The 15,959-nt window shown below is 44.7% G+C and overlaps 1 protein-coding gene and 1 long non-coding RNA gene across 2 annotated transcripts in view; one reads left to right on the top strand and one right to left on the bottom strand.

Moving 5' to 3' along the window:
• Positions 1-15,959, bottom strand: part of LOC105483281 (uncharacterized) — a 39,118-nt gene that overhangs the window by 22,135 nt on the left and 1,024 nt on the right. The gene's annotated exons all lie outside the window — the stretch shown is intronic.
• Positions 12,490-15,959, top strand: part of LOC105483280 (LDL receptor related protein 2) — a 214,626-nt gene continuing 211,156 nt past the window's right edge. The window contains exon 1 of the mRNA XM_011744068.3: positions 12,490-12,704. Within this exon, the coding sequence (XP_011742370.2) occupies positions 12,626-12,704 (79 nt within the window). The 5' untranslated portion in view covers positions 12,490-12,625. The remainder of the gene's footprint in view (positions 12,705-15,959) is intronic.

Raw genomic sequence — 15,959 nt, 5'->3', positions numbered from 1 at the left:
CAGTAGGGTATGGGGGCTGGTGAATAAATACTACTCCTGGTTGATCCTCAAGTGGACAATTGTGAGAAGCATTTAAAAAATTAACCGTCATGAATATGGCACTCCTACCTAGTTTTTTCTCTTCCCCATCTCACTCTATGTGGTCCTTCATTATTGCTTCTTGGAATTATTTCTCAATAAATTACATACATCCAAGTCTTTGTACCATGGATCTGCTTTCAAGGATAGTACAAGCTTAGATAATCTGGAGCTGATCAGATTGGGTTCAAATTCCAGGTCTGCTGCTAACAGGCTATGTGATCTTGGGAAAAATCACAACCAACATTTCTGGGCTGAGTTTCCTTATCTGTAAAATAGGAGTAATTATGGTGCCTACTTCATAGGGTCGCTGTGAGGATTAAATGCGTTTATATTTATAAAGCACTTTGAGTTGTGTCTAGCACCTAATAAGCACCACATAAATGTTAGCTCCTACTGTGCTTGCAGATAATTTTTCTAGTGGGATACTCAACTTTTTACTGGTTTCTAAGAACTTATTTATATTAGTAAATATTAACCTTTTTTAGGTCATAGATGTGAAAAGTATTTTCTCAGTTTGTCCTTGAACATTGTTCACGGTGTTTTTTGCCTTACATAATCATTTGATTTTTATGTAGACAAAATTAGCAATCCTTTCCATTTTGGATTGAAGCATTCATGCCTTACTTAGGCAGGCTTTCCCATCCTAAGATTAAAAGATAAAATGTTTCCCTAGGCAATTTATTTCCCCAGGCAATTCATTACAAACAAGGTCTCTAGGTTACATACTAATCAGCTGGAATTTTGTTTAACATCAGATAGTATATGCATGCCAGATTCTTAGCTTATATTTGGCACATAGTGAATGTTCAGTAAATTTTGGTTATTATTTTCATTCTTCATAAAATGAAGAGTGAAAAGTAGATCTTGACTTTATGACTGGTGCAGGGAATATAGAAGATGAGCCTGGGGCAACTTGCTGTGCTGGAAAGCAAGCAAGTGCTAAAACACAAAATAAAACAATAACAATGAAACAAATAAAATGCCCCCAAACCCCACAATAATGAGGGTATGTCAAAGGAACACAGGAACCAACTGAGAGAGCTCACAATGGCCAATGCTAGAGCAATTTGAGCAATAAAATAATGTAGTATTGGGTTATAATCCAAACTATATAATAAATATCTATGATTCTATGTTGATATAAATATATGATTGAATAAATAAATAAATGGGAACAAACAGACAAATCTATCCAAACAGAAGAATTCCTTCACTGTGTCTGCAAGGAGGAGGAGCACAGCTCTCCAGTTCTAAACAGTGGGCTGCACACAGTGGCTTCCTTCTGAAGAGTACAGAATAAAAAGAAAGAAAAAGGAGTGACTGTTCAATGCAGAAACCTGACAAACACAACTTCAGCCAGGTGATCAAGGTTGATGTAAATTTATCCTAAATCATGACTTAAGTCATATTGATAATATCTACCATTGATTTAATATGAAGAGAATGTCTCTTTACTTACTGGTTATGTCCCAAAGCCCCATAACTCCAATATAATCTCGAGAAAAGCATCAGACAAATCCCAAGTAAGGGTCATTATGCAAAATACCTGACCAGTACTCCTCAAAACTGCCAACGTCATCAAAAACAAGGAATGCCCAAGAAACTGTCACAGCCAAGAGAAGCTTAAGGAGACAGGCTGACTAAATATATGTGGTACCCTGGATGGGATCCTGGAACAGTAAAAGTACATTAGGTAAAAAACTAAGGAAATCTGAACACACCATGTGCTCTAATTAGTAATAATGACCCATTAATTGTGACAAATGTACTATACTCATTTAAAATGTTAATAATAGGCTAAACTGGGTGTGGGATATGTGGGAATTCTCTGGGCTATCTTTGAATTTTCAGTCAATCTATTCTACAATTAAAAATTTATTTTATTTTATTTTATTTTTTATTTTTATTTTTATTTTTTTTTGAGGCGGAGTCTCGCTCTGTCGCCCAGGCTGGAGTGCAGTGGCGGGATCTCAGCTCACTGCAAGCTCCGCCTCCCGGGTTCACGCCATTCTCCTGCCTCAGCTTCCCGAGTAGCTGGGACTACAGGCGCCCGCCACCTTGCCCGGCTAGTTTTTTGTATTTTTTAGTAGAGACGGGGTTTCACCGGGTTAGCCAGGATGGTCTCGATCTCCTGACCTTGTGATCCGCCCATCTCGGCCTCCCAAAGTGCTGGGATTACAGGCTTGAGCCACCGCGCCCGGCCAAAAAATTTATTTTAAAAAAGAAGACCATGAAGTACAAAGTTTATTGGGGGAAACATAAATGTAATCAAAGAATTTATTTCACATGTTGAGAATCCTAATAAAGGTAAGTGTTTGGTGGGATAGGATTACAGAAAAGAAAGAGGCACTCTGGGAGAGGTGGAGGAGGTTTCACTACCAAAAAGGAAATATTTGAGGTGGGGCTTGAGGAAGAAATAGCAGCTGTTCAACCAGAGAGGAGAGGGGAAAGAAATATGTTTCTTGTTTAGTTTGCATTTGAACATCAATGAAGCGTAGGAACCAATATGCAGCTTCTCTATTTTGAAATGCTTCTTGGCATGCTGCATCTTATGTCTGTTTCTTTTTTATTTGGTTTTATTTTAAGTTCTAGGATACATGTTCAGGATGTGCAGGTTTGTTACATAGGTAAACGTGTACCATGGTGCTTTGCTGCACCCATCAAAATCAAACCATCACGTAGGTATTAAGCCCAGCTTGCATTAACTATTTATCCTGATGCCCTCCCTCCCCGTGCCTCCCACCACCCACCAGGCCCCCGTGTGTTTTGTTCCCCTCCCTGGGTCCATGTGTTCTCATTGTTCAGCTCCCACTGTAAGTGAGATATGTCTGTTTCTTTTGACTGAACTTTCATCTACAGAATTATAGTCCTTTGCCCACTGTATTGTCCAGTACTAGAAAAAGGAAATTAGCAGAAGTGGTTTCTAAATGGATTTTATAATTTTGTTCTTGAGCTCTAGGTCTGAAATCCAACTTAAATACTTTGTTGTCAAAATATTTAAAATTTGATTGTTCTCTTTCAGGGATTCTTAACCTTGCACTATTGAAATTTGAGGGCAGATAATTGTTTGTTGTGGGGTCTGTTCTGTGCATTGCAGGATGTTTTAGCAGCATCCCTGGCCTCTACCCACTAGTTGACAGCAGGAGTTCTCAGTTGTGATAATTAAAAATGTCTCCAAATATTGCCAAAAGTCCTCTACGGACATTAGAGAAATACTGCCCTATTTCAACTCACATTGCAAAGTTAACTGTAGGTCCTGAAGGCAAGTATGACTAAGGAGAAATTCAGACTGAAATACTCTGAGGATGTTTTTCCATGGTACTCAAGATAGCAAGATCACTTCAGCATACATTGTATCCTGTAAAGTCTATTCGATATCTAGATTCTGATTTGGTTGAAATGCCAGACGCCAAATATAGACTTTGTGCTGTCTTATTTCATTTATTCATTCACCAAACATTTACTGAGGGCCTTCCATGTATTGGGTCCTGTGCCAGGTTCTGGAGATTTGGTGATGAACAAGATAGACCTGACGCCTTTGATAGGGAGCTTGGCTGAATTCTGGTGCATGTTCCCAAACCTGTGAACACCAAAGACTGGATTTACATGTAATGGTGACCTCGAAGTAATTGTCCTCATTGATTTCACTTGAAGGATCCTATGTACATTCTGACTAAATATAGGTGTTTTCTTTCCTGCATATACTACTCCTTATCATATGCCTTTCTATACCTTCAGCACTTTCACAATCTCTGAGATAAGAGAGGAACAGTGAGACTGATGGAATCATCTTGGTCTTCTGGCCTTCAAGACCCATCTAGCCAGATGTTTTCACTGATCTTTACTGGCATAAACTGCTCTTGAGAGAGAAGAATTTAAATGTGGTAAGGTTAACAATTTTGACTTTCTTAACTGTATTCCTAGTCTGCTTTGCTGTTACTCTGAAGTCTCCCTGCACAGTGTCTTGACTCTGGTGCTAGCGATCAGGGACTGATGGAAGCATTTGTGATGGCCTTAGCCCCAGGTAACTGAATCCCAGGTCTTCCTGCAATGGTGTCTTTATATCTTGGATTTTTTTTGGGGGGGCGGGGGGAAGCCTCAATTTTATTTAACTATTTTTCAATCAATGAGACTTGTTAGAGTCTCTGTTGTTTCTTTAAACCTTTGCCAAGACTTGTCATACAACTTTATTTGAAAACTAAGAGGGGTCTCTTGTGATATTATACTTGTTGTCTTCATTTTTGTTTGTGGAAAATATGTCTGTTGCACTGGCTGTCCCTTTAGATCTTGCTGTGGCTTTCCTGGTCCTGGCTACACACCAGAGATATGCTGTTAATTTATGGCTCAGAACCTGGTCCTCAGGCTGGCGAGTCCAAAGTTATTATTGCTATTTTTTAAAAGGCTTCAAGAAAAAAAGCATTATAAATACTGGAGCTGACTAGTAGGTGAGATGCCTTATGATGTCTTTTTAGCAATTGTTGATCATTTCAGTCCAGCTCTGTTTTACAAGGGGCAGAGGTCCATTCAAGCTTATTCAAGCAAAAGGGGGAATTTTTGTAAGGATATGCTAGGTTAGGATCTAGATCTACAGAGCTGTAAGGAACTGAGGCAACTCCATGACCTCTACCTCTCTGACCTATGTATCTTTTCTTTTTTTTTTTATTATCATACTTTAAGTTCTAGGATACATGTGCACAACGTGCAGGTTTGTTACATATGTATACATGTGCCATGTTGGTGTGCTGCACCCATCAACTCATCATTTTTTTTTTTTTTTTTTGAGACGGAGTCTCGCTCTATTGCCCAGGCTGGAGTGCAGTGGCCGGATCTCAGCTCACTGCAAGCTCCGCCTCCCGGGTTCACGCCATTCTCCTGCCTCAGCCTCCCGAGTAGCTGGGACTACAGGCGCTCGCCACCTCGCCCGGCTAGTTTTTTGTATTTTTTTAGTAGAGACGGGGTTTCACCGTGTTAGCCAGGATGGTCTCGATCTCCTGACCTCGTGATCCGCCCATCTCGGCCTCCCAAAGTGCTGGGATTACAGGCTTGAGCCACCGCGCCCGGCCCCCAACTCATCATTTACATTAGGTATATCTCCTCATGCTATCCTTCCCCCCTCCCCTCACCCCATGACAGGCCCCAGTGTGTGATGTTCCTCTTCCAGTGTCCAAGTGTTCTCATTGTTCAATTCCCACCTATGAATGAGAACATGCAGTGTTTGGTTTTCTGTCTTTGTGATAGTTTCCTGAGAATGATGGTTTCCAGCTTCATCCATGTCCCTACAAAGGACATGAACTCATCCTTTTTTATGACTGCATAGAATTCCATGGTGTATATGTGCCACATTTTCTTAATCCAGTCTATCATTGATGGTGATTTGGGTTGGTTCCAAGTCTTTGCTGTTGTGAATAGTGCCACAATAAACATACGTGTGCATATGTCTTTATAGTAGCATGATTTATAATCCTTTGGGTATATACCCAGTAATGGGATGGTTGACCCAAATGGTATTTCTAGTTCTAGATCCTTGAGGAATCGCGACACTGTCTTCCACAATGGTTGAACTAGTTTACAGTCCTACCAACAGTGTAAAACTGTTCCTATTTCTCCACATCCTCTCCAACGTCTGTTGTTTCCTGACTTTTTAATGATTGCCATTCTAACTGGCGTGAGATAGTATCTCATTGTGGTTTTGATTTGCATTTCTCTGATGGCCAGGGATGATGAGCAGTTTTTCATGTGTCTGTTGGCTGCATAAATGTCTTCTTTTGAAAAGTGTCTATTCATATCCTTTGCCCACTTTTTGATGAGGTTATTCGATTTTTTCTTGTAAATTTGTTTAAGTTCTTTGTAGATTCTGGATATTAACCCTTTGTCAGATGGATAGACTGCAAAAATTTTCTCTGATTCTGTAGATTGCCTGTTCACTCTGATGGTAGTTTCTTTTGCTGTGCAGAAGCTCTTTAGTTTAATTAGATCCCATTTGTCAATTCTGGCTTTTGTTGCCATTGCTTTTGGTGTTTTAGACATGAAGTCCTTGTCCATGCCTATGTCCTGAATGGTATTGCCTAGGTTTTCTTCTAGAGTTTTTATGGTTTTAGGTCTAACATTTAAGTGTTTTTTCTTTTTTCTTTTTTTTGTTTTGTTTTGTTTTTTGAGATGGAGTCTCACTCTGTTGCCCAGGCTGGAGTGCAGTGGCATGATCTCAGCTCACTGCAAGCTCCGCCTCCCGGGTTTACGCCATTCTCCTGCCTCAGCCTCCGGAGTAGCTGGGACTACAGGTGCCCGCCACCTCACCCTGCTAGTTTTTCATACTTTTTAGTAGAGACGGGTTTCACCGTGTTAGCCAGGATGGTCTCGATCTCCTGACCTCGTGATCCGCCTGTCTCAGCCCCCCAAAGTGCTGGGATTACAGGCTTGAGCCACCGCACCCAGCCCATTTAAGTCTTTAATCCATCTTGAATTAATTTTTGTATAAGGTGTAAGGAAGAGATCCAGTTTCAGCTTTCTACATATGGCTAGCCAGTTTTCCCAGCACCATTTATTAAATAGGGTATCCTTTCCCCATTTCTTGTTTTTGTCAGGTTTGTCAAAGATCAGATGGTTGTAGATGTGTGGTATTATTTCTGAGAGTTCTATTCTGTTCCATTGGTCTGTATCTCTGTTTTGGTACCAGTACCATGCTGTTTTGGTTACTGTAGCCTTGTAGTATAGTTTGAAGTCAGGTAGCATGATGCCTCCAGCTTTGTTCTTTTGGCTTAGGATTGTCTTTGCAATGTGGGAGTTTGCTGAAGTTGCTTATCAGCTTAAGGAGATTTTGGGCTGAGACGATGGGGTTTTCTAAATATACAATCATGTCATCTGCAAACAGGGACAATTTGACTTCCTCTTTTCTTAATTGAATACCCTTGATTTCTTTCTCCTGTCTGATTGCCCTGGCCAGAACTTCCAACACTATGTTGGATAGGAGTGGTGAGAGAGGGCATCCCTGTCTTGTGCCAGTTTTCAAAGGGAATGCTTCCAGTTTTTGCCCATTCAGTATTATATTGGCTGTGGGTTTGTCATAAATAGCTCTTATTATTTTGAGATACATCCTGTCAATACCTAATTAATTGAGAGTTTTTAGCATGAAGGGGTGTTGAATTTTGTCAAAGGCCTTTTCTGCATCTATTGAGATAATCATGTGGTTTGTGTCTTTGGTTCTGTTTATATGCTTGATTACGTTTATTGATTTGCATATATTGAACCAGCCTTGCATCCCAGGGATGAAGCCCACTTGATCATGGTGGATAAGCTTGTTGATGTGCTGCTGGATTCGGTTTTCCAGTATTTTATTGAGGATTTTTGCATCGATGTTCATCAGGGGTATTGGTCTAAAATTCTCTTTTTTTGTTGTGTCTCTGCCAGGCTTTGGTACCAGGATGATACTGGCTTCATAAAATGAGTTAGGGAGGATTCCCTCTTTTTCTACAGATTGGAATAGTTTCAGAAGGAATGGTACCAGCTCCTCCTTGTACCTCTGGTAGAATTCAGCTGTGAATATGTCTGGTCCTGGACTTTTTTTGGTTGGTAGCCTATTAATTATTGCCTCAATTTCAGAGCCTGTTATTGGTCTATACAGGGATTCAACTTCTTCCTGGATTAGTTTTGGGAGGGTGACCTACATATCTTAACCACACCTTCAAGGCTGCAAAAGCACATAGTACATGTTTGAGGAACCAAGTGGAGGCCAGTGTGGCAGAACTGTCAAGTAAAGTTTGAGAGATTGTCAAAGGCCCCATCATGCAAGGGTTTGTAGGCTATGCTAAAAATTTTGCATTTAATTGTGGAATAATGGAACAATGATTGAAAGGTTGTAATCAGGCAAGTGTATGGTTGGCATAATGACTAAAAAAGATTATTATGGCTGCAGAGGGGAAGAGTTTTGAGAAGGCCATGGGAATACAACAAATATGACAAGTGCTGGGCTGAGGGAAGTAAATAGAGTTCTGAGGGCATGCATATATGATTTTCCCAATAACATCCTCTAGAGATACTTTTTTCCCAGTCCAATATCCACCCTAGGGTCATGCGCTGCATATCTCTAAACTGCATATCTCAGCCTTTCTTTGTCTTTTATGACCTTGCCATTTTTGAAGTATACAAAATATACTGAAAATACTATACTTTAGTACTTAAATGTCCCTCAGTTTGGACATTCTAAAAAATGAGAAAACATTGATTTGACTGATGTTTTCTCCTGCTTAGATTTGGGGCATGCACAGTAATACCACAGAAGTGCTGTTGTATCCTTCAGAGTGTGTCATACCAGGAGGAATGTGATGTCAGTTTGTCTTATATTAGTTTTGATTGTTGCGTTGACTTTGATTCCTTGGTTCAATGTAGAGTCTATTGTATTTACCACATTTCTAACTTCTGTAAATGTAATGCCTTAATATATATAGGCGAGAGAGAGAGAGAGAGAGAGAGAGAGAGAGAGAGAGAGAGAGAGAGAGACAGGTTCTCACTGGAGTGCAGTGGCGTGATCATAGCTCACTGCAGCCTCAAACTCCTAGGCTCAAGCCTCAAGTGATTCTCCTGCCTCAGCCTCCCAATGTGCTGGGGTTACAGGCATAAGCCACTGTGCTGGGCCTAAGCTTCATGCTTTAACATCTGTCCTGCATGCATATGCCATATACACTTTGTTCTAGATAATCTGTTAATATGCCTGACTGATCAGTCATCTTGCCTTGACCTCCTGCTTGTTTTATAAATACAAATTAGTCAATCCTAAAGCTGCTTACTCTGCCTTGTCTGTTCCTTTAGGTAGAAACCATAGTAAAGGAGCTTGCCCACACTTTCCCCCTTGCCCTCTGCCTCTCTGTGTGGTACCTTGTGGCAAGATGTGTACTCCCTCTCTTGGGATCTGTGAATATAAGAAACTATATTTTCAATGGCAGTTGTTTTTTGATCTGTTAACCTTATCATATTTAAATAATAATGAAACATATTAAAATATCTACCATATTTTTCTGCTTAAAGTCGCTTTTTCCCTTTTTAATGAATAAGTAATTTGTGGGGAGATACCTTAAACTTTTCTGGCTGAGATGCATATGAGAAATGTATTTTACATGGTGACATAGTGTGTGTGTGTGTGTGTGTGTGTGTGTGTGTGTGTATTGGTTTGGGCTCCATCCTGCTGAGTTTGAGGTCTTAGGACATTGGATTGGAGCTGTTCAGGGGGCAGTTGGCTCTATGGCACTCAGGAGGAAACACACACACACACACACACACACACACAGAAACAGTAGTGTTATAAAGTTATACATAACTTTTCCACATGAAAGTTATTTTAGTCTCTATGTTGTTATATTTCATTTGAATATAATTCTTGCCTTGACCTGCTAAATTGATTTCATTACTCTCTAAAGGGTAATTACCTCTGTTTGCAAGCACTAGTTTGATAGAACTACCAAGCTGAATTGTCTGGTTGCCGAATGGAAAATAGATGGGAGGGGGCATAACTGATAGCAAGGAGCTCATTCTAAGGCTCTCACTGTAATTCAGATTGATGAGTGGATTGATGAATTTGAGTTAACAGAATTTCATGATTGTTTGGGCATGGGGGTGGAAAAAAGAAGGAGGAGTCAAGAATGGTGTAAATTTCAGCTTGGCTTCTGGGGCAATGGTGGTGCTGAAGCTTCTTGGTTTCACTTTCCCCTCTCTCTTTTGGTTGACTGCTCTGAAAAGTCCTCTATACGTGTATGGAGAGAGAAATGTGAAAACTAAAGAAATTATCTTTTTGCATTATAGAGAAACGATGCTGGCTTAAATTGCAACTGAATTAACCTGAGCTTTCCCAGGTACTGGTCCATAGATTTAATCCCCCCAATCTAGCAACAGGCATTCTCAGGTATGGATGCCAGAGATAAACATATGCATGGTGCAGGCAGTTTTCAAACGTCACGGATTGGGGATTGCATTGAGAAAATGGGTTGTTCTAGTGGAAAAGCGTGTGGGTCGACATACACAGTGCTTCGAATGATGGGCTGTGCTCCGCTAGGTGGTCCCCCATCCCTACCCTTTTCTGCTCTCCTACCTCCCGTTCTCCCTCCCTCCTTTCCCCTCTTCTGCGTTATTCTGGGATTAACGGCGGGGTCGGCCCCGTACACAAACGCAGCTGGCTAGTACGGTCAGCCTGAGCCCTGCTGTGCAACCACGTCAGGAATTCCAGTAAGTTGGCAACACTGGAGCACAAAGACAACAACAATTGAGGAACTCTTCAGTACAGAAAGGAATGTTTGGAGCCCTGGCTGCTACAGTGAAAGGACACACACACACACACACACACACACACACGCTTGCGCCTGCGCGCCCACGGGCGCTCTGTAGGGAGCTCAGCCCCTCCCGCACTCGCGGTCCTCCCTCCCGCCAGCCGGCGGCCGCTCTTTGTAAGTCGGAGGTGCGGGGACGCTCATTGACTATGCAGCGCGGCCTCAGCGGGCGTCGGACCAGCTTGACCCCGGCGCGGTCTCGTACCATCGCCCCGGCAGCCCGGAACCGGCATAAATCACCCGCGAAGACTGGAGTGCAGCGTCGCGCCCCCTCGCCGCCTCCCTCCTCCCGCTCGGGTCGGGTCGCCCCCTCCCTCCCCAGCCCCCAACTATCTTGTCCCCAGTCCTGTCTCCTCCGCGCCGTACAGCGCCCAACACTGTGCAGGGAGGCAAATAGAGATCCAGTGACTTTGGCCAGAGCACAGACCCATGGATTTCCCAATCCAGGAATCTCTCCCACTCTTTCCCACAACGCTCCCCACTCCACCTTTTTTTCTTGAAGCCTAAGTTTTCTCTTTTTGTGTGTATTTATCTCTTTTTGTCTTTCCAAAGTAACACCTATCCTTTCCCTCCCCTAGCCCCCACACCTAAAGCTGCGCCTGCCACTGCAGCCCAGGGAAGCTACGCGATCCGGACTGTTGGGGTCAGCAGAACCCCAGAAGACCGGTGCCCCGGGAAAAGGCGCTGGCAGTAATTGTCAGGTTCTCGCCCCCGGGGAAGGGAGGCAGCGGGAACCTGTCCAGCGACCACGTGCGTTCAGGGCTGTCTCCTCCCTGCGTCACGGCTCCCTCTCTGGAGGGAAAGGGCTCCTGACTTCTTGGACCAGGATCCGGCGCCTGGGACTAGCCGCCGCGCTGGTTCAGGGGCTGGAGCTGGAAATGATGGGATGGCCTCAGGTCCCCAAACAGCCCCTCCTCACACAGGGTCCCCAACACCGGGAAATAAGTCGCATCAGCCCTCCTTTCCCCACCTCCCGTGGGCTCTGATGTCACGTACAGGCTGAGGACCGCGCGCTGAGGGCGGGTGTAAGGCCACTTGTGCTTTTGGGGTCTGGGCCGCTTGCCAGCCTGTCCAAAGCTGCCCCAAAGAAGGGAGTCGCGGGGTTCCCTGAACCTCTCGTGTTTCTTCTTATAAAGGGGTACCGGAAGCATGGAGAAGACGTTCGCTCTTTTTCAATTTTGCTTCAAAATGAACAGACTTGTAAGAAGCGCGATCTGGCCATGACACCTGTAGATGTGGTGCTGAATAATTGCTAAATAAGGATCCAACCTCCCCAACAAAGATCCACCTCCCTCTCTAATTTGTAAAAACACAGAGCACCCCATCTCAGCAGCCTGTATCCTATCAGGGGAAACCAGGATATCCGAAGGAGCCTAGAGAGATCAGGCCAGGAATGAAGGTCACAGATCTCCATCCAGCAGGCTCTTTACTCCTTCTCTTCCCTACCTCTGCCTCTTTCCCTTTCTTTCTGTCCTTCATTTCCACTTGTCTGGTTTTTCTTTCGTTTTTCATTTCTTATTTTTTCTTTCTCTTCTCTATTCTTGACTTTCCTCCTCGTCCATTCTTTTCCATTGCTCATTTAGTAAAACTGCGTCCGTGCAGATTTCCCCGTGAGTCGCCTCGCAGGCTTCTCTGCCCCGCGAACCCTGCGGAGAGGCAAGGGCAGCGCGTGTGCACGTGTGAGTGTGCCTGTGAGAGTGTGCGCATCGGAGTGTGCTCGTGTATGCACGCTTAAAGGGGACTATGTATGTTGGCGTGGAAGTGTGACTGTGGAATGTGCGCGCGTGTGTGACTGGCGTGTATGAGTGAATCTGTGAATCTGTGTCAGTTGGTGTGACACTTAGGAGTGCATGCGGCTGTATGAGTGCGTGTGTGAGTGTGCACACGCCTGTGGAGTGTCCATGTGTGAGTGCGCGTGTGTTCGAGTGCCCACTCCTCCCCGCGCTGCAAAGTGCAGGGGGCGGGCCGGGCGGCAGGGGGCCTGCCCGCTGGATTCCCGCATGCTTGTTCCGGGGCGGTCGGGTCTAAAGGGCTTTATGCACTGTCTGGAGGGTGGGGACTGGCGCGGGTAGAAAACGGGATGCCTCGGGCGCGGGTGCAGGCTTTTGGTCACTAGGAGCTGGCGGAGGTGCAGACCTAAAGGAGCGTTCGCTAGCAGAGGCGCTGCCGGTGCGGTGTGCTACGCGCGCCCACCTCCCGGGGAAGGAACGGCGAGGCCGGGGACCGTCGCGGGGATGGATCGCGGGCCGGCAGCAGTGGCGTGCACGCTGCTCCTGGCTCTCGTCGCCTGCCTAGCGCCGGCCAGTGGCCAAGGTAAGCCCCCGGCCGGAGCTTCTCGTGAAGCGCCCACTTCCCCGGCTGTGGCAGGGTCGGGTCCGCGGGAGGCCGGAGGGGAGCGCGGCCGGGCAGAGGCTAGGGCCTGGCGGCGGCGCGGGAGCTGCTCCCGGTGGGGCGCTCAGGTTGCTTCGCGAACCCGGAGCGGGAGCGCCCCTCCTTCGCTCACCACGAACTGAGCGGCAGCAAACTTGAGAAAGCAGCCCCGCCAGTTTCGGTGACAGCGCACCCCACGGAGACCCTGTCTTTGTTCCCACGGGCGTTTGTCCGACCCTCCTGGAAAGCACTTTACAGGAGAACGAGGTTCTCTGCGGTTTGCAGCTTGCTCTCCCAAGCGGAGTTCTCTCCTGGGCGGCGCGGTCCCGGGCTCTGCTCCGAGCGCAGCATTCCACCTGCAGCGCCCCTCCCGGGATCCCTTCGCGCGCCCAGGGCCGCGGGCCAGAGCACCCCTCCCACCACTGGTGAAACTTGGTCCCGCGGTGACCCCCCAGAGACCGCTCTCACCGTACAGATCATTTACGAGCCAAGATAAGGCTGGGAGGTGGGATTGGCCGAGAGCGGCTGAGGGACTGGAGTCTTTTCTTGAAGTTTTCCTTTCCAGCTGGGAGCTGGGGGCTTTTGTGTTGATGAATGAGGCCCGTCTGCATGGCCAGAGTTTTGGGGATCGAATGCAGATAGTTTTTGGTATGAAGTGCTTTAAACTTCTCTCAAGTTGTCCGAGAGTTTATGTTTTAACAGAAACAGAGAAGAGGGAAAGAGAGGGAGAAAGAAACGGAGAGAATAAAAGTAGTAAGAAGGGAAGAGGAAAAGCAAATATAGAGGAATAAGGAAAGAAGGAGGGGAGAGAGAACGACTGGGGCGGGGGAAGAGAGAGAGAGAGGAAAGAGAGAGAGAGAGAGAGAGAGAGAGAGAGAGAGAGAGAGAGAGAGACCGAGACCCGACCGAGGATGAATGGGAAGGGCGAGGAGGAGGCTGGAACCGGCGAGCTCTCCCCCTGGCTTTGCGTTGCTAGGTAGCAGCCAGGAGCTGCGTGTGACCGACCACCAGACAGACAGAGGGGACGCTGCTGCCACCGCGGGGACTAATCTGTCTGTGGGGATGGGAGAGTCCCCCCTTTCCCCTCCTGCTCCTTCCCTCCCGTCGGACAACTTAATTGCCCTACAATGAAAATGAAACCCCTATTGTTGTAGGATTAGCCAAAGCAATAAATTGATTTTCCTGGATCACATATTGGGGTTGACGGGTGGGGAATGTGGAAGCCCCCATTTACGGAGGAGTGAGGGGAGGGTTTGTGGATGGGCCGTGGCATGTATTCAAATGGTTAATCTGCTTTCTTTCCTCAATTCTTAGCGTAAGCTCCTTAGAGGGAATCAAGTAAGTAATTATACAGCAACTCCTAGCAGCACCCATTTCAGACTTCCTGGGAAGAAGTTTGGAAACGCTAACAAACCCCACGGGTCTTGCAAAAGTCTTCGGAAAGGCAGGAGAGGCAGGGAGAGATCATTAATAATCTTCCTTTGAACACCCTTTCTCAGTGTTGGTAACACAGAAAGTGGGTTTTATTACTATTGTGCAGAGTTTGCACAATGCTTAGGGTTATATCTCATGTCCTAAATATAGTTATAGGATTTACTATATGGTCCTGTCAGTGCCTGGCAAAAGGAAATCTTACCTTGATTCATCTATGCCCTTGTACAACCAAAAAAGATATTCTTTTTCCTGGGTTGATGGTTTAGTCACTAAATAACCAACACCTACTCTTCTTGATAGTTTTTTGCACCCATCCATCTTCCATTCTATGATAATAATATATAATAATAATGTGTATAGTAATAGTAACCCATCATACACATATATGTTGCAGGCTTTGTTCTAAGCACTTTATACTTATTGACTCAGTTAATCTTCATAATATCCCTTGGAAGTAAGTACTCTTATTATCACTGTTTTACAGATGAGAAAGTGGAGGCACAGAGCAATTCAGTAATTTGTCTCAGTTCATACTGCTAGAAAATGGCGAACTCAAGGGATTCTGAATTCAGAGTCTGTAATTGCTACAGTACACAGTATATGTTCTCTCTCTCTCTGTCTCTCTCTCTCTTTTTTTTTTTTTTTCTGAGAGACCGAGTCTTGCTTTGTCACCCAGGCTGGAGTGCAGTGTGCAATCTCGGCTCACTGCAACCTCTGCCTCCCGGGTTCAAGCGATCCTCACACCTCAGCCTCCCAAGTAGCTGGGACTACAAGCCCTGGGGAGTACGCCCGGCTAATATTTTGTATTTTTAGTAGAGACAGGGTTTTGCTATGTTGGCCAGGCTGGTCTTGAACTCCTGACCTCAAGTGATCTGCCCGCCTCGGCCTCCCAGAGTGCTAGGATTACGGACGTGAGTCACTGCGCCTGGCCCAATTTCTTTTTTCTTTTGTACAAAAAATGTCATGCTCCCTAAGTTACTGTCCATGTGTGAGGTTCCTAAAGAAACTGAGGGGCAATATGCAACTCCTTACCACCTGCTGCTTCATAACTGTGGATCTTTTTCCAGAATCTCTCCTCAGGTTTCTAAGAACTGAACCCAAGTTTTCTCATTCCCAGTCCTCCTACTTGATCATTTTAAGATGCATTTCCTCTGAATGTCCTCAGCCTGATATGTTGACATTTCTAGAATCCTGTTGTAATGATCCTGACGTAATATATGAAGTAAAATCCAATGAGATTGTAAGAGCTTTTATTTAAGCACTACATTTTAGGTAGGCTACCACGGCAAACTTCACATCACTAAAAATTGGAGGAAACAAAAAGTTCTGAGTAGTCTATGTTTAGTCTTTGAAAAAAATCATACCACATCTGCATTTTCCTTATCTTTTGTGTAATGCTTTTCAAGAAAAAACATTTTGGAGAGCCTGAACTCTGAGTCAAGCTGTTTGAGTTCCAACAATGGCTTTACCACTTTCTAGCTGTGTCACCTTGGGAAAGTCAACCAACTTTGCATAGCTCAGATGGCTTATCTGCAAAATTGACAAGATAATAAGAGAATTCACCCAATGACATCTTGTGAGCATAAAGAGATAAAATATGCCAAGTGCTTAGCATGGTGTAAAGTGTATAGACAGTGAAAATAAACTAGAAAATAATCTAAAAATATAATATTTTTATTATATTTATCAACACTTAAAGTAACATATTGTTTTGCTTCCTATTCATATTTCCAATTTTCAAGTATACATAGGAAAGTCTTCTTT

The sequence above is a fragment of the Macaca nemestrina genome, chromosome 11, assembly GCF_043159975.1.
Source record: "Macaca nemestrina isolate mMacNem1 chromosome 11, mMacNem.hap1, whole genome shotgun sequence".
NCBI lineage: Eukaryota > Metazoa > Chordata > Mammalia > Primates > Cercopithecidae > Macaca > Macaca nemestrina.
The sequence above is the reverse complement of the archived record's forward strand: the minus strand, read 5'-3'. Positions and strand labels throughout refer to the sequence as shown.